This window comes from Plecotus auritus (assembly GCF_963455305.1).
Source record: "Plecotus auritus genome assembly, chromosome: 2".
Classification (NCBI taxonomy): Eukaryota; Metazoa; Chordata; class Mammalia; order Chiroptera; family Vespertilionidae; genus Plecotus; species Plecotus auritus.
In genome coordinates this window covers 167,770,218-167,797,825 of record NC_137771.1, presented here as the reverse complement: position 1 = coordinate 167,797,825, position 27,608 = coordinate 167,770,218, and the positions used below count along the sequence as shown (strand labels likewise).

Sequence of the window (27,608 nt, the reverse complement as noted above, 5' to 3'; positions counted from 1 at the left end):
TACCTTTTAGTTCTCAGTATAATTTGAACTAAGTGATAAACACCTCAACACTAATTAAAGACTACATCATAAAGTTACCTTCCAGGACATGCAAATTATAACAAATGTTTCAAACACTTGTCTAATTTGTCAAACTGTTCAGGTCTCACAATCCTAAAAGCCTCTTTCCTCCAAAACTTCTTGGGTTTTCCACCTCTTTAAGTTTTTTTTTTTAATATGTATATATATATTTTATTGAATTTTTACAGAGAGGAAGGAAGAGGGATAGATAGTCAGAAACATCGATGAGAGAGAAACATCGATCAGCTGCCTCCTGCACACCTCCCACCGGGGATGTGCATGCAACCAAGTTACATGCCCTTGACTGGAATCGAACCCGGGACCTTTCAGTCCGCAGGCTGACGCTCTAGCCACTGAGCCAAACCAGCTTTGGCTCTTTAAGTTTTTAACCCTTTGTAATTCAACCTGCCCTGACTAGTCTATTGAAACTATTTACACTTCTTTAAACAACATTAATGCACCCCCATCATTAATATATGTTTTTATTTAAGACTTATATAAAAGTGTCAGTGCCTAATAATCCCACCAGTGCAGAGTTAACAACTTCTAACGTTCTGGTTTCTTTCTTTCCAGTCTTTTTCTTTATATATATATATATATATATGTAAATAAATAAGGTCCAGGGTCCCATGCAGCCGGAGACCAAAAATAATTGAAAATAATTTCAAGCTTCACTTGTTTCTCCTGAAAAAAAATCAAGAAGACCCACTATATGGCCCACAACATAACTTTTTAAAATCTCCTTCCCCCAGTTTTTCCCAGACTCCAGCCCTCTCACACTCTGAGAACTATGCCTTCGTTGTCTTCATAGACTTACAGGATCCAGCATATGCCTTCTTTTAAAGCAGAATGACTAGAATTTGTTGACGATACTCCCTGATAGCTTGGATCCCATCAGCCTGTAAATAGACTAGATTTCATTTCCCTAAATGCATTCATGGGCGTTTGCCATCACCGCAATGCACGTTGCCCGGTTCAGCCCTTTTTGACAGCTTGCTAGCTCTTTTACCAGTACCTCTCCATCAACTTGTATTTCACTCCTTAGAAAGATGTTGGAGCTGTCTGCAAACCAGAATACTAGTATTTCATTGTGTCTGTCTCTTATTTTCCGTAAGAATATTAAATGGGACCTGTGTCAGGACTTATTCCTAAGGGAACATTTCTGTTTATGTTTCTCTTCCAAAGTCATTTCTACTTATCCATTTCCTTGTTTTCCTATCAGAAAGTGTCCACACTCCCAGGATCTTCTGTAATAGGTTCCCGGGGGGTAGAGACTGTACTCCTTTTTATCTCCAGAACCTAGCATAAAACTTGGCACACAGAGAGGTTCAATAAATCATTTGAATGAATTAATATAAAAAGATTGCACAAAAAACATTGACACTAAAGGACCTCAGCAGGATTCAGGTCCCAAAAGACAGACTGGGCCAGGACAACTCAGGACAGGAAGAGCGTAAATAAGATCAGATTGTAAGACTCAGCACAAAACCATTAAAAGGAGGCAAAGCCTGGGTTCATGAGCCAAGGAGATCATGAATAGTTTGGGAAGCATATCAAGACAACCTGAAAGTAAAGGGATTAGGATGCAGGTTACTAAGAGAGTCTGAGAGTATTGGCATCAGGTTTTAGTAGAAAAATATTACTTGGTCTACACCATCTGTGTTTTCACTTCTAAAATAGAGTTTTAGAAGTTTGCTCAGTGAATAGAGTGTCAGCCTGTGGATTTATGGGTTCCAGGTGTGATTCCGGTCAAGGGCACATGCTCAGGTTGCTGGCTCTTTCCCCAGAAGGGGGCATGCAGGAGGCAGCTGATCAATGATTCTCTCTCATCATTGATGTTTCTATCTCTCTCTCCCTCTCCCTTCCTCTCTGAAATCAATAAAACAAATATATTTTAAAATAAAACAGAGACAATAACAATCATAGGAGTCTCCCAGAGTTGTGATAATTAAATATCATCCAACAAATATTTATTAAGTGACCACTATGTTTCATGCTCTATGTTGGGTGCTGAGTAATGGATTGAATGCCCTTAGCTTTACACTCAAGGGCAAGGCCAAATGGGAATCCAGGTTTTGTTTATTGGATTTTTTTTTTCCATGAAAAAAATGTTATCCAAATCCCATGAAGGCTCGCCTCTTTTGTAGCCTCATGATAAACCTTTGAAAGCCTAAGTAAAGTACAGTGACTTGTATTCTCCTTACTTGTGCTCTTGATTATTACTCAAAAAAATTCCAAAGAACTCAAAGTCTGATTTTTCTTCCACATCAATCATGCTACCCTTTTCCTCAAATTGCTGAGGCATTCAGTGAGTTACTGTTTTATTTTATTCACTCCCCCACTCCCTGGCCCCTGCCACCTTCCCTACTCGGGACTAAAACTCACTGTAGTGGATTACCCTAGGCCTCTCCTAGCAATAGCGGGGTTAATAAATGCTGACACAGTGTAAGCACTACTATATCTACAAGTTACTTGCAACCTCTTAGGTAGAAGATACCAACTTCTAACGATATGTCTATCTATAACCATCCAATGGTGTGGAGAGGATCTAACTCACTTAATCTAAAGTCCAGGGCAATTTTGTAGTGAATCTCAGTAAATCAAAGAATCTCAGTGTTGAAAAGTATATTTGAATAATACAGTCCAACTGGATTTGATCTTCTGACTCAAAATAACTGAGGTCAATTCTCTTGTTTTCTTTTTCTCCCTGGGCATGAATTTCAAATCCTGATAATTAAATGTTGCCACTGATTCCAGTCTTTCTCCTTTGGTAACCTTAAAAAATTTTTATTCTAACTTTGGACTCCCTCAAATTATTTTTGATCACCTCATTTCTAGTAAGAAGAGTTTATTTCCCAATAAAACTTGTAGAATACAGCTGCAACGTATGTGAAGCAATGATAGAACTGAAAGGAGAATTAGATTAATCCCCAGTTATAGTTGGATATGTCAACACCTCTCTCCCAACAGTTGATAGAACTGGCCAAAAAATGAAAAGGGATATGGAAGAATGGATGAGTTTTTATATCTGTAAAGAATTGACTTATGTTTTAGAAATAATCATTGTACTTTTAGAAACATTTATCAATTTACTATTGCCTGAATGTAATTTTGACTTTCAAAAATCTCACAAATTTGCTTTATTCTTGTTCTTTGAGATATTAGCAATGTTCTCAGTACCTTATATTTATGCATTCAACCATTCACCACAAATTTATTAAAATCTACTAGTGTCAAGACACTGCATTTGGGTTCTACAATGGATTTCATTGTTTTAAAATGTTTAATAATTAAATTCTTAATGTTTAAATTATTATATTGATAAATAGAAGGCTATTTATCAATAATATATAGTGTGAATAAAATAAATGATTAAAAAGTTATAGGACTGCCTAGCCAGTTTGGCTCAGTGGATAGAGCGTCGGCCTGTGGACTGAAAGGTCCCAGGTTTGATTCTGGTCAAGGGCATGTACCTTGGTTATGGACACATCCCCAGTAGGAGGTGTGCAGGAGGCAGCTGATCAATGTTTCTCTCTCATCAATGTTTCTACTCTCTGTCCCTCTCCCTTCCTCTCTGTAAAAAATCAATAAAATGTATTTTTTTAAAAAAATTATAGGACTAAATCAGGTAACAAATCCCCTTTATTACTTTCAGAAGCTCTTCTCTGAAGTGAATTATGGGTTTATAGTTTTTCTTACATGTAAGAAAAAACACAATCCAGGGAGAGGAAATGACGTACCTGAGCTTACAGAGTAAATGGGAACAGAGGCAGTAACAGAACTCAGGTCTCCTGGTTCAGCCCAATGCACAGCCCCCTTTGGATCAGGGGGTAATTGCTCCACAGCATGCAATTAAGTTGAACATCTGGAGTTAGCAGACGGTTCTCTTCTTTACTCCATGGACTTTTCCTTTTTTTCCTTTCCCCAGATCTCCCTCCTTACATTCAGCAGCATATCACACCAAAGCTCCTAACCAGAATCTTGCCTGAAGGTACAAAGCCCACTTCTTCTTCTGGGTACTGGGTTTGATAGAAGCACCTTGCAGTCTTTATCATCCTTCATGATATGCTGAATTTAGACCCTATACAATCTGCTGCCATCAGATCCTGCAGATAAATTACTCCTCTCCCTGTACCACCTCTATCATTTGAAGGGCATCCCTTTTTGCATTAGGAAAGGTTCTTCGAGGCCACTGCTCATCCAGGATGTGAGCCCTTTTTAAGTGCTTCGCTGTGGCCCTTCCTGATGTCAGGGGACTATCCTCCTAGCTGAATGGTTCTCAACCAGGGGAAATTTGTCCCCCAAGTGACATTTAACAATGCAGACCCTTTGGATGGTTACAACTTAAGAGAGTGCTACTGCATCTAGTGAGTAGAGGTCAGGGATGCTGTTAAACATCCTATGATGCACAGGACAGCCCCTCACAACAGAGAATTATTCTCTGCAAAACGTCAGTAGTGCCAAGGTTGAAAAACCCTTTCTAGATCCTTGTTCTCAGGTTTCCTCTCTTTTCCCAGGAAATATCATCTTGAATGAATTAGTCCTAAATATTTTCCTTCTTTCTGAAGCATGATTTCAACAACGTTCCTCAAATCAACATTTTACATTCCTTTTAAGTAGTCCCAAAATGTGCTAATCTGTGTTGCTTTTAAGAAATAAAGGCTGCTGTGTGACTGTGTATATCCGAGAGGCAGAATAATCCCAGTGCTGCCTTTCCGTTTGCGGCTTGCTTTCCCCTCCCCCACCCCCAACCATGACTGCCTCTCTGAAATACAGTATGAGCTGAGCCCAGTGACTTAATGGGCCCTACCTAGGAGCCATTCCTTGGGGTGCAGTTCACCCCATGGAGTGTCCCGAGGCTGCTAGGTTTATCAGCTGCCAGCCTGACTGGGTCAGGCCTGCTGCCAGATTGATTGATAAGTACGAGGCTGACTCTTTGAGTAGGGCCTGGACCTGCTGATTTTTCTCCCCACTTCCTTAGATCATTTCATTATTAAATTAAAGATTGTTGTGATTTAAACTGAACTGTCAGGCAGCCTGGGGACAAACGTGGGGTTTGGTGAAAAAAAAAATTGAACCTGGTACTGCATTTACCAAATTCAATCTCAGCTGGGTGCTTTTTCTTTTGCTTCGAGAAATAATTCAAAATTCCAAGGGCTGGCAGGAGAAGTAGAACCTTCTCCTGCAGTGTCCGGGGCCCACACAGAGAGGCTGGCGTGCCAGCAAAGGAGCTGATTATAAATAGCATCAGAAGAAGCATCGGTCAAAACTCACTGGTGTGCCTGAGCAAAATGCTGAAAGAAATAAACAGTTTCTGAAATAAGAAGCAATGGCCTTGTGATACTAGAAATACACCTATAAGAACCGAAAATGAGACAAGCAATAATGGTTATGCTGAGAGGCAAATGAATCAGTCTGTAGTGAGTTTCTTTCTGGGCCATCAATTCTTTTGAGTGAAATTGGGACTCAAAAGAACTGTTGGCCCAGAAAGAAACTCACTACAGACTGATTCATTTGCCTCGCAGCATAACCATTATTGCTAGTCTCATTTTCGGTTCTTACAAGTGTATTTCTAGTATCACATGATCTCACTCATCTAGGGGAAATAATGAACAACATAAACTGATGAATAAAAACAGACCCGGAGACAGGGAAGCATCCATCAGACTGTCAAACCTCAGAGGGAAGGTAGGGGAGGGTGGAGGTAAGGAGGAGAGATCAACCAAAGGATTTGTATGCATGCATATAAGCCTAACCAGTGGTCACGGATGACAGGGGGGTGGGGGCATGCATGGGGAAGGATTTGGGATGGGAATGGGGAATGAGGACAAATATGTGATACCTTAATCAATAAAGAAATTTAAAAAAAAAAAAAAGAAGCAGCCAAAACCGGTTTGGCTCAGTGGATAGAGCGTCGGCCTGCGGACTGAAGGGTCCCAGGTTCGATTCCGGTCAGGGGCATGTGCCTTGGTTGTGGGTATATCTCCAGTGGGAGGTGTGCAGGAGGCAGCTGATCGATGTTTCTCTCTCGTCGATGTTTCTGGCTCTCTATCCCTCTCCTTTCCTCTCTGTAAGAAATCAATAAAATATATTTAAAAAAAAAAAAAAAAGAAGCAATGGTCTTTTTAAAAAATTTTTGTAATTCAAATTGCTAATGAACAAAGACAATATATATGCATATGAATTAAACACACACACAGGCACACACACAACTGAGCCCCTTTAAGGAAATGATGGATAATTATTAAATTTAAAATAACAAAATCACAAGTAGTCAGAACCTTGCAGGGAGCAGCTGTCCTTTTTCTGTGTAATCGGTGCTTTTTATTTAGAAAGTCTATAGTTTCCCCTTGTGAAATCATATTCCTGTATGTGTATTTTTTTCCAGCTTAGATGGAAACCATTTGAGATTCCAAAAGCATCTCAGAAGAAGGTGGACTTTGTGAGTGTAAGTCAACACTGCCCACACCTTCCCACTGCGCCTTCTCTCTTCCGCTGTGAGCGATTCAGCCATTTGCGGGCTGAATGCCAGGCAGAAGCAGCCTTAGAGGCGGGCGGCCGGCACAGCACCATCTGCCTCTGCTTTCGGCACTGCCCATTGATGTCTTACTTACAGGCACCATCTCCCCCCCGACACCAAAGGGCACTGGAGGGCTATTTACAACATCTCCCAACAACCAATGGAAATGAGCTTTTACCTTCCCAGGTTCCTTTGTTTTGGGGAACAAAGACTCCTTTGGTAGTCTGGTGAAGCCTGTGTTCTTAAATGCATGAAATAAATTACATAAAATGACAAAGAAGCCGATTATATTGAAATGCAATGATGAAAATATTAAAATAAATTTGGTTTGGTTTATAGTAATAAGCATGCTTCCTTATTAATGCACTAAATCACAAAATCTATGAGAAGATCTAATAACTCTGCTTATTAAAAGTATGAGTATAAATGATATTTTGGGATATCTGTAACAACTCAAATTATCCATGATTTCTATCAGTGTCAAGGTTACAGGCACCTCTAATACTGCTGTAGTTTGTTGCTTACGTCCATATTAATTGAAGGAAATGATCAATTTCAGTCATAGATTAGTGAAAACAAATATATAATTTTTTTCCCATCCAAATTCAGAAACTCTCTGAAATGAGCCCCTGAATAGGATCAACTCGGGCCAGCAATTCTGGTTAGGACAATGCTGATTATAAGTTCTACTTGGTAGTAATGGGTGCTGAGAGTATAGGAACACCTGCTCTCAGATCAAGGTGTATCAGGGAGAAAGAGAGGAGCTGTAAGGAGGTGGGGCTCAAAAAAGCTAGTGGAAGATTCTGCAGACCAACCTCAGGTCATGGTTTACGGAGGGAGAGTCCAGGTGTCTAGCCGTAGGCCAGATTGTTTGTATCATGTTGACCTCCTCACCCATATTAAATGCTCCAAACCTTACATAGACTCATCTGAATAGCCCACAAACTTGGAAATCGAATTAAAATACAAAAAGAAGTCCTCCACCCTGTGTGAATCATGGCTATCTGGAGGAACTGAACACTCTCCTTGTGGGCTTTCAGTGTACAGGTTTGGGGCTGAGGGCAGCTTTAGATGGCCTGAATGTGTTACAGTTTCTTGGACTGTGGACGATCAGCAGAGGGTTACAGTTGGTCCGAGTGCTTCCCTTTGCCTTGTTCTGGAGAGATTAGTGCTGACCCTATTCCTAAGCAGAGGCATGCCCACATGGTCTGGTGTATTTGAGGGGCATTAACTGGCCCCTAATGGTGCAGTCTTCCTCCCCAAGCCTCCTGGATATCTGATTTTACCTCCAATAGAAACTTTCCTTCAGGTTGACCTAAGTACAAAAATGATAAAAATGCTCTAATCAATTGATGCTCTATAAGTTCATCTGATGCAGCAATTAAGACAATCCAAAGCTAGGGCCATGGCAGGTAATGAAGGTGAACCACCATCTACCAAACATAGGTCAATAAAGTTTGGACTCCCCATAGGTAACCTGGATCCTGAATGTCCCACTGGTCCCAAAGGGAAGACTCTTATACTAGAACCTTGCCTCATGGTCCTCAGGTACCAAGAGGAGGGGTAGCCTCTTAGGCACTATTCATGTTCACTCTTCCTTCTCCTTGGGGTCTCTCCCAGGGCCTGCACACCTTATGTGGAGCTGGAGACATCAGGTCTAACAATGGGCTTGCTGTCCACATTTTCCTCTGCAACACCTCCATGGGGGACAGGTAAGTGACTCAGTCCTGAGGTAGGACATCCCCTGTCCCCAAAAGTTGCTGACCAGAGTGGTTGTTGTTTTTGTTATTGTTTCTTCCCCAGGGCAATGTTGACATGCATTTATTAATAATGACAATAAATGCTTATTTTTATCTTGATAGACTCCTGTGACATAAACAAGAATCTCACATAACAATTCAAATAGAAAAGGGACGACGGGGCACTGGAAAGCAGGAGTATTCCAAGAAGGATTTTGTCTTTAACCAGATTTGAGTTAGAATATTCTTAATTTCTAAGGTTCCCAGGACTATTCTTGAGTCCAAAGTCATGATGCATGGTCAGCCATTAGGACCACCTGTAGGTGGCAAGTCAAGCAGACAGACTTTGGCTCCAGCTAACAACTTTGTAAGCTTAAAATTCCTAGATCGAGGAGCTTTGATATTGGATTTTATTTTTAATCAGAAAAGTACGTGAATGGCATGCCTGCCTTTTCTTTGGGAAGCAGAATATCAGAACCATTTTTGAACCAGACCACTGTGTCCAAAGGCAATTCCACTCTTCCTGAGTGAACTTGGGCAAGACATTTAATTTATCTGAGCCATGAATCAAGTCCAAGATCAAAGCCCTATGACAAGGCACAGGAGATGTCCCTTTGGTTCCAGCTCATATCAGGCACCTCCTCTCTCCCCACTTGAGCCACATTAGCCTTCATTTGGTTCTTTCCACCTGCCATGTGTCCTCCTGCCTCAAAGCATTTGCACATACTGTTCCTTCTGCCTGGGATAGTCTCCTCCCTCCTTAAACCCTTGCCTAGATGATTCCTTCAGATCGCAGGTCAAATGTCTCCCTTTCAGGGAAGCTCTTGCTGATTCCTCAAGATAGATCATGTCCATTATTTTTTCATTTCCCTGGCCTTAACTTTCATAGTGCCATTACAGTTTATGATGATATAGTTCTGTTTGATTGCTGTCTGACTTCCTACTAGACCCTAAGCTTCATGAGGGCAGAGATTGGATAATTTTGCACACCATTTTATACCTAGTATTAAATCTGGCAGAGTGGGTACTGAACAATAATTTGTGCAGTGAATTAATTTGTCTGGGTGATGTTAAAACAGGAAATCACAGGAATGATTCTATGTTTCAGATGCTTTTACAATTCAGATGGGGACTTCTTAATTGGTAAGTTTTGAAGATTTCAGACCCCTTTGCTATGAATTTAGCCCTAGTCATAAGCTTCTTTTTAATTTTATACGTATTATTTTCCTTCATCCTTCAATCTGTCTTATTTAGTGGAATCTACAGACTAAGGTCTAAAGACAATTGGGGGGTCTGGAAAAGATTCCTCTTGTGCCTCAAAGCCCTTACTCTATGTCCTGGTCTCTCTGATTTTGCCCATTTCTGTTGGGTCCTTCTAATATGGGATATTTGAGCAGCTGAAAAGAAATGAAGAGTAATACCAAGATGAGATTAACTTACTAAAATAACTCTATTTGCCTTCATACTCACCCAAGTAAAAGCTATCTGTCATTGATAACTGCAATTTAAATACAGACTTTCATTCCAGCCCCTAAACTGGAATGTCAGTTAGGGATTTATCTGGTCTGCCCCTTCTTTTTGATGGCTTTAGTAGAAATATTTTGGAGTGGACACTTTGGTGTAGACATTAGACATGCAAATAATAGCCTTCTGCTGGAAGTATCAGAAATAGGTGATTTTCTATCCTATTTCAGTTGCCCTTTTTGGTCAATCCTCAGAATTTTGCATAGTCAAGATTCTTACTTGACAACTAAAAAAAGAACCCCAAAAAACAGAGTCCATTTTTTTCATGCACCTTCTTCTAGATAATAAAATGGGTAACCTAAATTGTCATACATTTTTCCCTTTGAGACTCAATAAAGCTCTGTTCGTTGGGAATGAAAAAGCAAATGCAGTCCTTAAGCTTCTGACTCTTCATGAAGTGGTTCTTCCATTAAAAGAGACACTCACTACTGCCCTGTCTTTTTTATTAGTTCCCCAGAAAGGGAAACTTCTCATTTACACCGAGTTTGGCAAGATGATTGTGCAGCCCAATGAGATCTGCGTCATTCAGGTGAGTAATGTGTCCCCTCTCTCTGCCTCTCTCTAATTTGGGAGCAATCAGATGTTGCAGCTGCTGCTATTTCCAACTCTAAAATTTCTCTGTCATGTCTGGGCAATGGGGAGGGAGTTTGAGTTACACAGAAGGCTCCCTGTGCAGAAGGATGAGCAGGCTTGGATGTCTGCTTTGTTTTAAAATAGCACACAATCACAAAGCAAAGAGCACTGTCAGTTCACCTTCCTGAATATCTACTCACACTCTGGATAAGGCCATGGATGTGGGTGGAGGGCAGTGAAGACAGATTTCTGAAAATGTTTGTTACATCAGGGCACTGTTATCTCTGAACCAAATAAGATAATACACTAGAGTTGGTTTGGGTCACAGATGTGATTAGGATTTACATTTTTTATTTCTAACTCATCTTTGAGTTGGTTGTCTCTCAGACCTAGTTCAGCAGACTATAGCTTGTGCATGTGGGGTTGGCTGTGGCTCTGGAGCTTCTTTTTAACTAAACTAAAGGCCTGGTGCACGGATCGTGCATCGGTGGGGTCCCTCGGCATGGCCTGCGGGGATCGGGCGAAACCGGCAGTCCAGCGCCGCCTGCCGCTCCTGCCTGCTGCTCCTGCTCATCCTGGCCCTGCTGCACCTGCCACCGGCACCACGCGGTAGGCTCGCTGCCACTCCGCGGCGGTCTCCCCCGTCTCCGTGCTGTGGCGGCCAGCTGTGAACCCTGCATCTGGCACCCATTGGTCAGCTGAGCGGCACTCCCGCTGTGGAACCGAACTGACCACCACGGGGCAGCTCCTGCATTGAGCATCTGCCCCCTGGTGGTCAGTGCGCATCATGGTGATGGGTCATTCGGTCCTTAGGTCACGTAGGCGTTTAGATATATAGATGTGTGATCTGGGAGGGCACATGAGTGTCTGCTTCTCATTCCAGAGAGGAATGCGGTTCAGCGTAGATGTGTTCGAGGAGACTAGAGGCTACATCCTGGAAGTCTACGGTGTCCACTTTGAGTTGCCTGACCTGGGACCAATTGGTAAGTCTCCACCACAAGCCTCTAAGCCTGGTTTGGCATATAGGATACAGATAATTGCATGAGAGTTAAACATTCTTCTCCCCTCATATCTCACTCAAACTCTAACTTTCCTCTAGACAACTTCTTCTCTAGACCAAGTGTAGCTGGGAATTTCAGAAGCCCCCTGGAACTTCACGAGTGATGCCAGATATTCTTTTCAGACCTCTAAGTTCAGGGGCTCCATGTAGAATCGCTGACCCAGCTGCTGAAATGGAACCTTCACTTATTAGCTCATCGGTGTATTAACCCACCAGTTTGTTTCAGCTCCCATGTGTGCTGAAGGTGGTGACAGAAACCTCATCGAGGGTAACACAAACCTCTTCCCATACATGTATAATGGTGCATAACAGAAAATGACCCAATATAATCCATTATAAATTTCTCCCTATAGAGACCATTGGAGAGCAGTATATGTACATACACCCTATTGGATGTAGAAGTTGGGATACTGTGAGCCAAGTCACCAAGAACAGCTTCACAGAAGAGATGAGATTTAGCTAGTTCTTGTTGAAAAGATGAGGAAAAATAAAAAAAAAGAACAGGAACAGCTTAAGCAATACAAATGGGAAAGCATACAAATGGGAAAGAGCTTTGTGACTAGAAGGAATATCATTGTCTTAAGTTTATTGGTTGTGTATAGACAATATAGGGTGAAAGCCATAACAATGGCAGGTGCTATATTCCTATGGAAAGAGGAAACAGACCAAGAGACACATAGTCTATGAACCTCACATTCCTGCTGAGCACACTCCACAAAATTTAAACACTTAACAGTCAAAAAGGGTACATCACTCAGTGCGATGAAGAAGCTAGAAACCACAGCCTCCATGAGGCAGATTAAAACATTCAAAAGTGAACTAAGATGGCCCACTCCTGATTTTTCTGGCCAGCTGGAGGCAGGAAATGCAGGAAAGAATTGAAGGTGGTAGGAGGGGTTGTTCTAAAAAACATCTCTTGGAGTGAAAAGAGTGGTTGGGAAAATTGGCCCTTGGTTTCATCTGTGGCATGTTTGCTGAAGGTGGTGGCCACACCTCCCAATGCTTCCCTTTTTTGTTAACAGCTTTTTTAGAGCAAAACAGGGACAGGCCAGCATGTGCCTTCTGGTCACTCCCCTGGGAGGAACCAAATAGTCAGAGGAAGGTGGGAGGCAGCAGGGAGGCAGCTGGAGCCATGGTGGGCCGTCTGTCATCCTGCTCACCACCCGCTCTTCCCACTTTGGCCTGGCTTCCTGCTGCTCTGCAGTCAGCCTAGCCTCCGGGTTCTATGGAACACGTACCCTCCTGAAAATACATATAATTTTCTAACCATCTGGGGCCCTTTTTTTTTAACCCTAGGAGCTAGAAACTATAAAACACTCCCCAGGTCTCTCTTCTCAGAGTTAAATTAAGTTTTTGCACTTACGCTTTTCATTTTTGGTCTTTTGATTTATTTATTTTTCTCTGGAGTGAACACTTGCAAAGCAAAGGAAAGCAAGCAAGTCCCGAATCCTTTCTTCCTGACAGGTTTGTCAGGCTGGAGAGCAGTTTTCTAGACCTGGCTTTATTCTGAGTTCTGTCTGAGGAGCAATGGCTCACCTGGGCCACCAGCATGGAACCCTTTCTTTCTCAAGGACTATAGATCAAGGACTGTAGATGAGTTCTAGAGTCATCGGGTTTTCTTGGAAAGAAAAAGGTCTAGTATTTCTACCAGATCTTCCTTTTTCCTCTTTTCTAGTCTCTTCCTCCTCTCTCTTCCCTTCATCTGTAGTGATGAAATAATATATGTAAAGTGATTTTATAAACCATATTCACTCTAAAACTTTGGGAGATGATGCTGGCAATGATGATGATGGCTTTCATGATTTATTTTTCTGGATCAAATTCTTTGGGTCCTCTTAAAAAGGTACCATACTGGGAATCCAATGAGCCTTTGAACAATGAAAGCACATTGTAGGGTGGCTCTTGACGTAGAAAGCCCGTTTGCTTTGTGCAACCATGAGCATCTTTCCTAAGTGACTTCAAAAGTGTCTAAAAGACTATGGGTCATTGTATTCTAGGAGCCAATGGCTTGGCCAATCCTCGTGATTTCTTGATACCTGTTGCCTGGTATGAAGATCGCCAAGTGCCAGGTGGTTACACTGTGATTAATAAATACCAAGGAAAGCTGTTTGCTGCCAAACAGGTAAAGAGGGTCAGTAGGCAGTGGAGGGAATGAACACCTACTTATTGCCAAGGCCAGTGTTAAATACACATATTATATTTCTTCATCTTTACACCACTAAGATACTACAAATAAAATAGTATTTGCTTTATTTGTAGCCATGAAAACAAGCCAGGTAGTGACAAATAATTTACCAAATGTCATCGTAAATGGTAGAACCATATCTGTTGCTCATGTTCTTTCCATTCACCAAGTAATGGAAATCATGGGGATATAAACGGTGGGGAAAACATAATGTACAGACAGGGTAATATGTTCTAAAAGGGAAATGAGTTAATAGGCAGATCATCCAGGATTTATATTCATCAACGTCCACCATATTTCAAATACTAACAATAACCATACAAAACAAGTAGAACTCAGTTAATTAGCTTGATTTAGTTTATACCACCAGCCTGGTAAACTCAAGAGATAAACAAAGGCATAGATAATAATAAAAATAATAATTGTCTAACGCTGTATCTCTCACATCTATGTTTCTCTCTCTATCCCTTCCTTCATCTCTAAAACCAATAAAAATAAATAAATAACAATTGTAACATAATATGTAATTTATAATATAACATATACTAATATTAGTATATATTTTGTATAACATGTAGTATATAATTAGTATATATTATATTATTACTTAATATACTGAATATATATTAGCCTAAAGTGATCATATAACAAACATAATCCAAAGATCTCTTCTACCATTATTTGTTTGCTTTATTTTTGCCCATTTGACTTATTGCTTACATTTTGCTAAGGCATATTATTGGACAACATCTAGAAGGTATGCTAACCAGCAGAGGCCATCTAGTTTGGCACTTAAAATTAACCCCTGAGGGCTAATGGTTACCCTCATTGATACATTGTCACCCTCTTATTCTCTGGGTGGTTTAGAGACCATTTGCATCAGAAATTATCAGGGAGGCTTCTTTAAAATGCAAACACTATAACCTCTGGGGATGGGGTGTGGAAATCTATGTTCATTCTAAGCATGTTCTCCCTGTTATTGCTGACATACAGTTGATAAAGAGCCATCATTCTAGAGGCAGCCAGCAGCCCCAATAGTTCCCACTTTCCAAGTGGACCCTATGCTGGTTATTCTCTGTGTGAGCTCCCACTCATCCATTCTTCCTTCTCTGCCATGACCTGGGCCCTAGGAGCTTGACTTACATGGACTGTATCTCCCAGGCTTCCTAGCCAGCTGGCTTTCGGTTGGGTTCAACTACTAAGAGGTCCTCACAGGAAATTGGAAGACAGTTGGGTTTTTTCTCCGTTTGTTTTTAATTTATCTTTACTGTTGAAAGTATTACAGATGTCCCTCTTTTTTCCCCTCAATGACGCCCTGCACGTTGAAGTTTTTCTTCCCCCTGCTTCCTACTTCTTGTGTTTGCATCCCTTCACAATCTCAGTTCGTGTTGGGTAGCCCCAGTGGTATGCGTGACAACACATGATTCGCTCAAAAATTATCCTGGTGAGAGTATTTATACCCCAGAAATCAGCAAATGCTATCAATCAGAGTTTTTAAATTTTTTCCAAGATTGCTGTTTGTAAAATATTTATCAGCCCACCCCTGGGCAGCCCCTTTTTCACGGTTTTTAGCTCTTGCTGGAGTCCTGTAACACTTCCTTCCCATATACCACAGGTCTAGGAGTGGCAATGTCTTCCCACTATTCCTAGGCTCAGATACCACACCACCCATCTCTAGTCAGCTCCCTTAACACTAGCCACACCTCGGTGAGTAGTCTCTCCAGTGGTCTTTAGAACATTCTGAATTGGATGCTGTTGCCAGCATCCAAGACCCATATCTACAGTGGGGCAACCTTCCCATAACAAAACACCGATCCTCTCCCACCCCAGGGCAGGCTCAAGAAGCATCATTGCTCTGAAAACTCAAGTCCTTGGGGCTGGAACTCCTAGAGACCCTCTCTCCCTCCTGTACTCACCACCCAGGCACTGTGTCTACTGGATACTCCTCTGGGCAGCAGTTACCTGGAGAACAGTCACAGCACGTGCCTGCCCTTCGCACAGGAAACCCAGAGGGTAGTCCAGATGGTCTGAGAATTGCTGGCATCCACAGATTCTCACATTTGCGTTAAAAATCGTTGAAAAGGCACTACTTGGAGAATGTGCTGTGCTTCTGTTGCTGCACATGTGACCAGAGGCAGCTGCAGTTATGAACTAAAAAAATGGGGTTAGTGGCTAAACGAGGGATAGTTTGAGGGTGTGTGAAGCAACCACAGAATGATTCAGGGTTATGCTTCTCCCAAAGGATGGTATTATTAAATAATAAGAACAAAATCAAATCCAAAAAGAGAGAGTGATGCCAACTACAAAATGGTGCTAAGATCACCTTTTCTGCTTCTTTTGCAATCAGAATGTCTCCCCGTTCAATGTCGTGGCCTGGCACGGGAACTATACCCCCTACAAGTACAACTTGGAGAACTTCATGGTCATCAACGCGGTGGCCTATGACCACGCAGTAAGTCTGGCCCTTGGGAGGGCCTTGGAGAAGGGGGAACCCTTGGGTGAGAGGGGTTTACAGCAGGCCCCTACGTTCACAGATTTCACATTGCCAGTGTCACCCCTGGAAGCCTGACATACAATCATTTGTCACTGTGCTCACAGGAATCTGAATCACCTGCAGCAAGGCTTTGGTGAAGGAGTTAATAACATAGCTAGTGAGGAAGCCAGGCCAGACACCCAACCTGTGAACACAGCTCCATTCTCTAATACAGTTGTCACAGTTGATGGCTAAAAACTTATTTTCTTCATGGAAAGTTTATCCCCAAAAGAAAACCAACTGCTAGTGTCAGTGATGGAGTGATAAGAAAGAAACATTTCTGGATTTGGGAAGTTCTCCGTCCTGCCCACAAATACCAAGACTCGATTTGCTCCGGCTGCCTACTCCAGGGTCTCCACTCATGGCTGTTTCTAGCAGCGATAGAGCCGACGGCTCTCTAATAAAGTTACTCATAATGTTTAGTGCTTGAATTCAAACCAAGGAAATTCTAGACTAAGAACTTGGTCATATTTTTCACTCAATTAAGGGGCCACAAATAGGCCCCAGGTCTACAGTGTAGGCCCCTGACGCCCCACATTCTTGATAAAGTGCTAGTCCTGAGGGAAAGTTCAGTGTGCCGCCTCATTCATAATAGATTACCTTAATTCACAAGCTGGAGGGATAATTAGAGCAGAAGGGAGAGAACCAAAGACAGACAGAAAGATTACTCTGAGCCAGTGCAGCTTATCTCGCGGCGGGGGGCGGTGGGGGAGGGCACAAAAAGACCTTTCTGAATGGCAGCAACTCTGAATAAAACCAAATAAAAAAGAAAATGAGGCATCATGCCCAAAACAAAATGAAAAAGGATCCTGCGAGACTGATGGAGCTTTATTTGAGCCTTGTGCTACCTTTTCTCTAATGGTGTCAGGTCATTTCTCATGGCAGATGAAGTGTTAACTCTTACAGCAATAAGCATTGGTGTTGTGACTTGCATTTACCCAGGTTCAGTCTCCTCAGCACTGCTGCTGAAGTTACTTTTCCAAAATTCAGATCCGGTCATTCTACCACTGCATTAAGCAAACCTTTGCAGGCTCCCTGTGGTTTGGGATTAAGACCGAGCTCTGAAGTGTGGTATTGAGGCTCTTCACCATCTGGCCATGGACTTGTTTTCTAGTGCCACCTCTTGCCCCTCTCTCCTCTTAATAAAACCTGTGTGCATTTTTATGCTTTTCCTGTTTTCTGTGCTTATAATACCTTTTCCTTTCTTTCCCTCCTTCCTCCTTCTTTTCTTCCTTCCTCTTTCTTCTCTCTCTTTCTCCTTTCATTCTTCAGCACTGATCTCAAATGTCACCTCCTCTTTGAAGCCTTCCCTGATCCTCTCAGGTAGAGACAGGACTCCTTCCTCTATACTCCCTTGGGTCTCTATTTATAAAGTAAGATTGCCCTTGGCACCTTGCTGTGATTAGTTGTTCCTGCACCTGTTTTATTACTCCTGCAGTCATCTATCCCACCCGTCCACCAATAATGCTAAAGGGGTAGGGAATAGATCTTAATCATCTCTGAATGGCATCTGAAAGCAAACATGATCACTGATTTCAATTAAACTGAACCTCAATCTTTCCACTGAATGATTGTACAGTTCTTTTAAAATTATTATGGTGTCCCTCAACCTACTCCCCTCTACACTATCACCACCCAAACTAGTGATGTATGTGGTGTGTTTTAAATCTGAGAGTCAAGAAAGGGTCAGAAAGCAGTAAGGATACCATCTGGAATCTCTGTGACCACCCCCCACCCCCCCCGCCAAAGAGAAGCAGATCCTACATTTGTACCAAAGCTTGGATATTTTATTTTATCTCCCTTACACTGAGCATCCCTTCTGCCCAGAGCTCCCTGCAGTACAGCCCAGCTCTGGTCACCCTGACTTCAGGTTGGGAGTCAGGCACCACTGGTTCTCAGGCCCACCGGTAGTACTTACATGAAATGGACTCAGCAGGGCGAAAAAGCAGCTCAGAATCCTCCTAGCTGGTGTTAATTCATTTTGGTTCCAGCACAGCAAGAGGGGAAGGTCAGATGAGTGATTACTGCACCTTGATGGCAAGCCCAGACTTCGAAGCCTGACCTGTGTGGTTTGATCAGAAATTAGAGTGTCCCTCAAGGAGAAACCAAGATGGCTGAATAGGTAAACACCTAAACTGCTGCCTCACACAACAATTTCAAAACTACAACTAAAAGACAAAACGGACATCATCCAGAACCACAGGAAAGCTGGCTGAGTGAAAATCTACAACTAGAAGGAAAGAGAAAAGCACACTGAAACTCAGAGGAGCTGCAGAAGGCAGAGGTGCGGAGGTGCGCATGCGGAGAGGGCTGGCAACTGAGTACACGGCTGGCTTTCTCAATCGGGAGGGAGGCAAAAGCTCCTGACAGCTCTGAACTCCAGTTCCGGGCAAGACTCTGGGGACCCAGACTCATTCGGGGAGAAACTGGACTGTCTGGCAGCGGGCGAAACTCGAGGGCAGCTTTTTCTCAGAGGTGCTTGCAGCGATTACTGAGGGACACTGAGACCCAGGGGCCTCTTAGGGCAGGGATGACGGGAAGTCATTGCTGTCTGCTCCACCCTGAGACTCCGCCCCATCCAAGCTGAGAACAGAGGCTTTTGCCAGTCTTGTCTTATAAGGGCGTCTATCTCTAGCACAGAAGTTCTCCCAGCGTAGACACAGCTGATCCTCACAGCCAATTGGCCTGGAGGTCAATTCCTCCCAGTGATACTAACAACAATCAAGGCTTAACTACAACAAGACTGTGCACACAGCCCACAAAGAGGTGCACCAAGAGTGTCCACCTCAGGTAACTGGGGAGGCTGAGCCACTGGACCCTAAAGGACACCTAGCACACAAAGCCACTCTATCAACTCAGGGAAGCAGCCAAAATGCGGAGACAAAGAAACAGGTCACAAATGAAAGAAATGGAGGAAAGCAAACAACTGGATATAAAGTTCAAAACCACAGTTATAAGGTTTTTCAAGAATTTTCTAGAAAAGGCCGATAAATTTAGTGAGACCCTTGAGGATATGAAAAAGGACCAACTAGAAATTAAGCACACACTGACTGAAATAAAAAATATTATACAGAGACCTAACAGCAGACTAGAGAATCGCAAGAATCAAGTCAAAGATTTGCAATTCAAAGAAGCAAAAATCACCCAACTGGAAAAGAAAAAAGAATCCAAAAAGTTGAAGATAGTGTAAGGAGCCTCTGGGACAACTTCAAGCTTACTAACATCCGAATTATGGGAGTGCCAGAAGAAGAGAGAGAGCAAGATACTGAAAACCTATTTGAAGAAATAATGACCGAAAACTTCCCCCACCTGGTGAAAGAAATAGACTTACAAGTCCAGAAAGCCCAGAGAACCCCAAACAAAAGGAATCCAAAGAGGACCACAATAAGACACATCATAATTAAAATGCCAAGGGCAAAAGACAAAGAGAGAATTCTAAAAGCAGCAAGAGAAAAACAGTTAGTTACCTACAAGGGAGCATCCATACAACTGTTAGCTGATTTCTCAACAGAAACTATGCAGGCCAGACAGGAGTGGCAAGAAATATTCAAAGTGATGAATAGCAAAAACCTACAACCAAGATTACTCCACCCAGCAAAGCTATCATTCAGAATTGAAGGGCAGATAAAGAGCTTCACAGATAAGAAAAAGCTAAAGGAGTTCATCACCACCAAACCAGTATTATATGAAATGCTGAAAGGTATTCTTTAAGAAGAGGAAGAAGAAGAAAAAGGTAAAGATAAAAATTATGAACAACAAATATATATCTATCAATAAGTGAATCTAAAAATCAAGTCAATAAAAAATCTGATGAACAGAAAAAACTGATGAATATAATAGAATCAGGGGCATAGAAAGGGAGTGGACTGACAATTCTCGGGGGGAAAGGGGTGTGGGGTGTGGGAAGAGACTGGACAAAAATCATATACCTATGGATGAGGACCGGGCGGTGGGGGGGGGGGGGGCGGTTAGGGTAGAGGGTGGGGTGGGAACAGGGTGGAGGGGAACTATGTGGGGGAAAAAAGGAACAATTGTAATAATCTGAACAATAAAGATTTATTTTTTTTAAAAAAAGAAAGAAATTAGAGTGTCCCTTAAAACCCCTTCATGTGAGGGAGCCATGTGTGTCATCATCCAGTCACTCCCTTTCCTCCTGTGCTCAACCTCTCCTTGTGCTTTTGCAGGACCCGTCCATTTTCACAGTATTGACTGCCAAGTCTCTCCGCCCTGGAGTGGCCATCGCTGATTTTGTCATCTTCCCACCTCGATGGGGGGTCGCTGATAAGACCTTCAGGCCTCCCTATTACCACAGTAAGTCTCTCTTTCGCCAAGTCACATTTGGGAACCAAAGAGACAGCAAAGCAGTGAGCATTGCCCATTGGGAATACTGCCGGAGGTGTTTCTGGACGCCCTGCCCTGGCTGGAGTCCAAGACCCTGCCTCCCGAGGCCTTTAGCTGCTTAAATAGCACAACTTCCCCATGGGATGGCAGCGACGTGTTGACCCTGAGGAGGAAACACTTTGCAAAGCCTAAGCCCAGTTCCTCTGGCCCTGAAGAGAGGTAGAAAGGTTGATGAAGTGTGAAGCAAGAAGTTTCTTTACATTTCAGATGCTTTTTTGGGGGGTGGGGGGGAATTTGTTGTTTTAAGAACCTCATTACCTAAGTCTGGTGCAAGAACCAGTAAATGTGCCTTCTTGAATTATTTTGGCTAGGTAGAGCAGACTACAGTCCACACTAGGGGAGGGACCCTATTCTGGAAGCAGTTTCTGCAAAGCATTGGTTGCCTAAAAGAGAACTTATGAAATCTATCATTTTTGTTTTATTAATATTCTTATTACTAACAGCTAACATTATTGACCTTGTTCTATGGCTCTGTTATTAGTTCTTTAAAAGCATAACAGTTGGCAGAGATAGGTAGCATCATTATCCCCTTTGTTTTCAGAAGATGGAACTGAGACAAGAAGGGTTAGGTACTTGCTCAAGGCCTCACAGCTAGTCAAGTGGTGGAGTCAGGAATGAATTGCAGGCTATCTGATGCCAGAGCAGATGCTCATGACCACTAACCGATGTGCCTGGCACAGGGCTGGTACATGATATGCATGTAATAGATACTTACTCAGTAAGTGAATGCATCACCAAGTACTTCATGGCTGTACTTAATGAGGCTGGCATTTGTAATTGTGCAGTAGCTAGCTGTAAATTCAACCTAAAGGTCAATGTACAATTCCACTTCCTGGAGATTGCATTTTGTACATAGAATTCTGGAAAAATTCTGAGCAGGAACGTTCTTTTGTTGTTATTGTTGTTGTTTTTGTTAATCCTCACCTGAGGATATTTTTTCCATGGATTTTTATAGAGCGTGGAAGGGAGGGGAAGATACAGAGAGACAGAAACATAGATGTGAGAAAGACACATTGATTGGTTACCTCCCACACATGCCCAGACCAGGGCCAGGGTTTGAGCCTGAAACCAAGGTATATGCCCTTGACCGGAATTGAACCTGAGACCCTTCAGTCTGTAGGCTGACGTTCCAACCACTGAGCCAAACTGGCTAGGGCTGGGCAGGAACATTCTTTTTTTTTTTTTTTTAATATATTTTATTGTTTTTTTACAGAGAGGAAGGGAGAGGGATAGAGACTTAGAAACATCAATGAGAGAGAAACATCGATCAGCTGCCTTCTGCACACCCCCTACTGGGATGTGCCTGCAACCAAGGTACATGCCCTTGACCAGAATCAAACCTGGGACCCTTCAGTCCACAGGCTGTTGCTCTATCCACTGAGCCAAACCGGTTAGGGCAGGGCAAGAACATTCCTAAAAACAAACCCCCTTTCCCTAGTTAACCTCAGGGCCTTCTGTCTATATGAGGCTCCTCTCTGTAGTTCCAACTCCCAAGATGCCAGGGCAACAGGATAGAAAGGTGCACTGAGTGGGCAATTTAGGCATTTGCAGAGGCCCTCAGAGTGGAAGGACACTTCATGGTCAAATCCTAGCACATTTTCAGGTGACACCATTATGCCTGAGAAAAGGATTCAATTAGTTACCATGACAAAGACAACAGATGCTTTTGAATAAAGTTGTAATAAACTATGTCCTTTCTGAAGAGTGTCAAGCCCATAATGGGCCCTAACTGCCCTTCTGAAAATTCATCCCCCAGAGGCCCTGTTGTCAAGGAGAGAGAGCTGCTCTGGCCTAGAGCCTGTACCTCACATGCTAGTCCTTGATAACTCCCCATTTCACGTGGTTCTTGTATTGAGATTGCTCTGTGTGCCTGAGGTAATGGTTTTCAACGTTAGCAGGTTCTCAGTGTTAGGCTATAAGAGGACTTATTGAAACACACATTCCTGGGCCTCTCCCTCGGACTTTCTGCTTGGGTATGTCCAGGCCCAACAATTTACTTTGATCACAAGTTCCCACGTGAAGCTAATGCTGCTGCTTCAGGGACCATAGTTGTTCAATGTTTATTCCCAGGGCCCACTCCCAGAGAGGTTAATTAGTTGGTTTTGAGGTGGAACTTCAGTCTGCATGTGCACTAGCCAGTCAGGAGATTCTGAGGCAGGAAGTGTGTAGTTCCATGTTGAGAAACAGCAGCCTCGGGCTGTCTCCCCACCCAGGGCGAGGGACAGCAGAGCAGTCTGACTCAGACAAGTCTGCTACCTGTGCCACAGCTTCAACCCACTCCTTGATTTTGGTTTGTAGCTCAGATTGCCTGAAACAAAATAGCCTTGTGAAATGCCCCTTTAAAGACTCTCAAGTAAATTGGGCCCTGGAAAGATAGATCTCCAGAAAGGTATGGTTGCCCCAAGTTAGTTGGAAAAACCATAGAACCCCAAGTTAGAAATTACTTTTCACTAGAGATTTTTAAGACATTGCTTTAGTAATAATCAGAATCTTGCTACTCTGATGTGACTTTGTAGGAGAAGTGGGGAATTACTTGTGTAGAAATACTGCATCCGGTCATCTTAATGTGCCTTGGTCAACTGGTTTCAGCATTAATCAGAAAGGCAAGGTCTACCTCCCACTGTCCTTTGAAACATAGAAAATGATATAGAAATGTCATCACCAAACTCATTGCTACCTAAATTAATATTCAGATCAAAGCTGATTTCCGTCTTGCTCTCTTCTTAAAATTGGGCTGTGAAGGTGACCCTGAGTATACACACTGGAGTGAGGAGTGACAATATATTTAAATCATGAGCAGAACTGCTTTTAAAAAGCATAAAGACTTTATGCTTACAGTCGCATCTTTTCCTCTATTTTCGCTTCATGGAGAAACAAATGGAGCCATGACCTGGGTCTTACCTTTCTGCAGGGCCTGTAGCAGCATTGTGTTGCCTGGGCAGGGAGGGTATGGCTGCTCAGTCAATTACAGAATTATTTTGGCACTTGGTTATACTTCACATGCAAGGAAGAGGGGTTGGGCATTTGCAATGTCAAATGTTTGGCTGTGCAAGGGTTGCCACTGCCATATCTCTCTACTCTGTTCATCGTTTGTACTCTTAGCACTCTCTTGGGACAGACAGTGAGTAATTTTAGACAGGCTATTTCTTCTTCATTTCCATCAGTACTTAGCACAGTGTCTAATTATATATATTGGATGGGTGGATAGACAGATGGAATGGGTGAGACATGGACAGATGAATGGATGAATGGGTAGGTGGGTAGATGAATGGAAAGGCACTTACTTAAATTTACTCAGATGTTATATTTCTTTAATTCTTGCTCTAAATGTGTTGCCATCCTAATAAAAAGCTTAATTTCAATAAAAACCTACTTTTGAAAGAGTGGGAATGTGATTTTTGTCAAATTTTGTGTGACTTCAGAAAACACAACTAGGACCAGTGTATTTAATTTATGTGAATGCAAATTTCCATTTAACATGAAAGAAGTTTTTAACACTCTAAGCTTTGTTGAGTAGAGCACTCAGGTAGTTGAGAGCTCAGTAGCTTTGTTGAGTAGAGAGCTTCCATTCACAGGAGGCATGCAGGCTGAGCACAGGAGACAATCTGTCGGGAATGATATAGAAAATTCTTCTGTATTGAGTAGAAGTAAGGATCCCTTCCAATTGTAAGATTTTAGAATTCTATGAGGATAATGTCAATGGAAATAGAAAAGGTTGAATCTAACGGCCATTTTTAAGAATGAAAGAATAAGATGATATCAGATTCAGATATAGAAGGTAATATTTGTTATAATATAGCATTTATGGACTGGGTTTTACAAATACTAAGATCCTTTTACACAGGTTATCTTAATGCCAGGGGTCTTGACCCAGCATCTAGAAGGGTTCAGAAATCTGGAGAAGGCTCTGTGTGTAAATTAAATAAGAGTCCAGAGACAAAATATAATTTTGGAAGGCATTATGGGGAGCCAGAGGAGCTTGGCTAAAGAAACCAAGTTCTTCTTGTCTCAGGACCCCTTGCTTTTTTATTAACACAGTTTGTCCTAAGGCAAAGTAGATATACACTTCAAAGGCCAGGGTTTAGTACACAGAATCCATTGTCAGATTATCAGGTTTGGGAGAAACTGCCTTCAGCTATTCAGGTGTTTGGCCAGCAGGAGGCAATAACATGTAGATTAAGATGCCTTTAGCTGTCTGGCAGCAAGCAATCATCCATACAACCTTTTCAGGCTTGGGGAAATGCCCTCAGCCATTTCCAGATGATTCAGCTCTGCTGACATGCTGGAATTGGCTTCCAGCAGTTATCATTTGATAATGAAATCTAAGTCCAGAGTTCTTTCCATTGCATCACCCTTCCATAAACACACACACACACACACACACACACACACACACACACACACACACCACTTCAGTGTTCTAGATTGGGAACTAGAAATATGGTGAAATATGTGTTACTGTGGGGTTATTTGGGAAGCAACCCAGATCATAAAAGAAGATAATTTTGATATGAGGCTTGGAAGCGTAAACGAAAGAGTACATCCACTTTTTATTACAATGTACATTCTAATTATTATTAGAATTCTTGTCTGGGCTCTGCTTTTCTTTAGATCTAGTCTACTTTCTTTCAGGCAGTGGAATACAAGATCTCCGTTAATCCACATGGCCAGGAGGGAGTAGGGCTCTGCCTACCAAGAATTTGTTCCTTTGTCAAGTGTTTGTTCCTTTGTCAATCTGTATTCTTTACTGATCTTATAAAATGTATCAGATTCTCCTATCTTCTTGTCATTCTGTGGAAATAATATTTGAAGGGTCTTAATGTTGATGGGTCTGCTTTGGATAATAAAAATAATACTGCTTCCACCTTCCCAGGGAACTGCATGAGTGAATTCATGGGACTCATCAAAGGTCATTATGAGGCAAAGGAAGGTGGGTTCCTGCCAGGAGGAGGCAGCCTGCACAGCACCATGACTCCCCACGGGCCTGATGCCGAGTGCTTTGAGAAGGCCAGCAAAGCCAAGTTGGTACCTGAGAGGATTGCTGATGGCACCATGGTAAGCAAGTTAAATGCCAGGCCCTGGTGGCCTCTGGACCCCCCAAGTCTTGTTGAGAGAAGTGTCTATTTTTTTATTTCTCCAAAATCACAGAGGAGGAGTCAGGAGTGGAGAGTGTGTGTCTGTGTGCCTTTCCCATGTGCGTATGGAGGCAGCCCGCTGTGTGTATACTGGATCCCCAATGTAGTGAGGGTAGAAAGAACTTGGGACTTAGAGTCAGGCCTGGGTTCATATCCTAGCTCTTAGTTCCTGTGTGACCTTGAGTAAGTCACTTAACTTCTCTGCTTCATTTCCCCCATCTGTAGAATGGGCATGGTATCCAACCCAACAGGTGGCTATAATTTAACTTTAAAGACTGTCCAACACTGTTCAAATGTAAGGGTAAATATTTAATACTGTGGGAAGGATCTCCCCTTATCTGCATGCATCCCTGTGTATATGTGCTTGTCTCAGAATCACCTCCTGCTTTTGAAGTACTCCTCTAGGGCCACAGTAGCAGAAGATGCAGATGTCACCTTCAGCCAGGTTCTCAAGCCAAGGAGGGTCAGGACTGTAAGCAGCAGTTCTCTGCTGTTTTCTCATTTTCTTTTGCTCTCCTTTGGCTTGGGATGAAACTGATGGGATTTAAAACCTGTTTTGTATTCCTCTTGAGTCCGGCTGTAAACATTGAGGCTGAACACAATTGCAGACGGCTGCGGTTCTTGATTTTATTTTATTTTTGCATTCTTGGAGGTAGAGTTTATGGACCACAAGGAGTAATTTTATGCTAAATCATACGCAAATTTGCATTGTCTTTTTCAACAAATGCTTTCAGTGCTACCTGGCTTTAAAATCAATAGCACAGACCCACCTGACTCCATGTCCCAATTTGCAAACTACCTAAGCGGGGAGCTTTATCTGTCCCTCTGTCCAGTGCAGTTTGCTTTTAGTCTCAATCCCAGGGCCCGAGTTGGTATAGCTGGTCTGCAGGGGGAGGCTGAGAAGAGTCTCATCTGCTTGACCTCAGCTCTGCTACCCCTTGTAAGGGCCTCGGTGGGATTTTTGTACACCCCTGCTTCTCTATGAGGCATGGTCTGAGAATATCAGTTAAGCTTTTGCCTCTGAAGGCTCCTGAGGTGCACAGGCTACTCCTGAGTTGTCATTCAATAAACGTTGGGGTAGTCAGTGTTACCAGGGAGAGGTGTTCTGCAACAGTGAGGCCTGGGACAAGGGCTGCTTTTATGAGAGCATGGCTAGGGCTCAGAGCACAGATGAGAAAGTGCTCTCCTATGTGGGGGCCACAGGAGCTGGGAGGCCTGGGTAGCCAGGAAGCCCAGACTACCTGGTGGGAGAGGGCCCAACACCTTATCTAGACCTAACTTCGGGGCCTCCCCTCACTATTTCTCATGGTATAATTTAGACCCAGGCCCATTTATATGCCTCATCCTCATTCCAGTTTGGAATAAATTAACTTTATGCAATACTGTCTTCATAGCTCAGTCGGGCTGGGGTTTTATTACTCCAGGAAGACAGCAAGGCTCCTAAGCAGCAGCCAGCCAAGAGATAACAATAATAATGGCCTTGATAACAACCCTTATATCTGAATAGTGCTTTATACTGTGAAAGGCACTGCCACATGATCTCATCCTGTCCTCACATCAAGCCTGTCCAGGGAAGTCGGGCAGGGACAATCATCTCCATTGTTTTAGGCAAAAAGAAGTTAATGTGTGTTGGACACCAAACAGTAACATGGGGCACAGAGAATTTTTAGTTCCTTTTTGCCCATCTATATTTTTGAAATTTCTAATAATGTGAGCACATAAGAATTGTAGGGTCTTATTTTGTTTGTTTGGTTTTTATTATTTTAAAAAGCCACAGAGAGTAGAAAATTCAGCCATCGGTGAAGCTGGAATGTCTACAGTGCACCAGAGCACTTACATATTCTTACTGTGGCGACAAAATCCTCCTGAATACATAGG

General features: G+C 42.6%; 1 protein-coding gene across 3 annotated transcripts in view; it reads left to right on the top strand.

Annotated features, from left to right (window-relative positions):
- The window catches only part of HGD (homogentisate 1,2-dioxygenase), a 55,063-nt gene that overhangs the window by 15,772 nt on the left and 11,683 nt on the right, over window positions 1-27,608 (top strand). For 2 of the 3 annotated variants that reach the window (XM_080656176.1, XM_080656177.1), the window contains exons 5-13: window positions 6,449-6,508; window positions 8,201-8,292; window positions 9,428-9,462; window positions 10,293-10,372; window positions 11,300-11,399; window positions 13,474-13,598; window positions 16,009-16,113; window positions 20,379-20,505; window positions 25,469-25,650. In XM_080656176.1, coding sequence (XP_080512302.1) covers window positions 6,449-6,508; window positions 8,201-8,292; window positions 9,428-9,462; window positions 10,293-10,372; window positions 11,300-11,399; window positions 13,474-13,598; window positions 16,009-16,113; window positions 20,379-20,505; window positions 25,469-25,650 — 906 coding nt within the window. The remainder of the gene's footprint in view (window positions 1-6,448; window positions 6,509-8,200; window positions 8,293-9,427; window positions 9,463-10,292; window positions 10,373-11,299; window positions 11,400-13,473; window positions 13,599-16,008; window positions 16,114-20,378; window positions 20,506-25,468; window positions 25,651-27,608) is intronic. The other variant, XM_080656178.1, reaches the window with a different exon arrangement.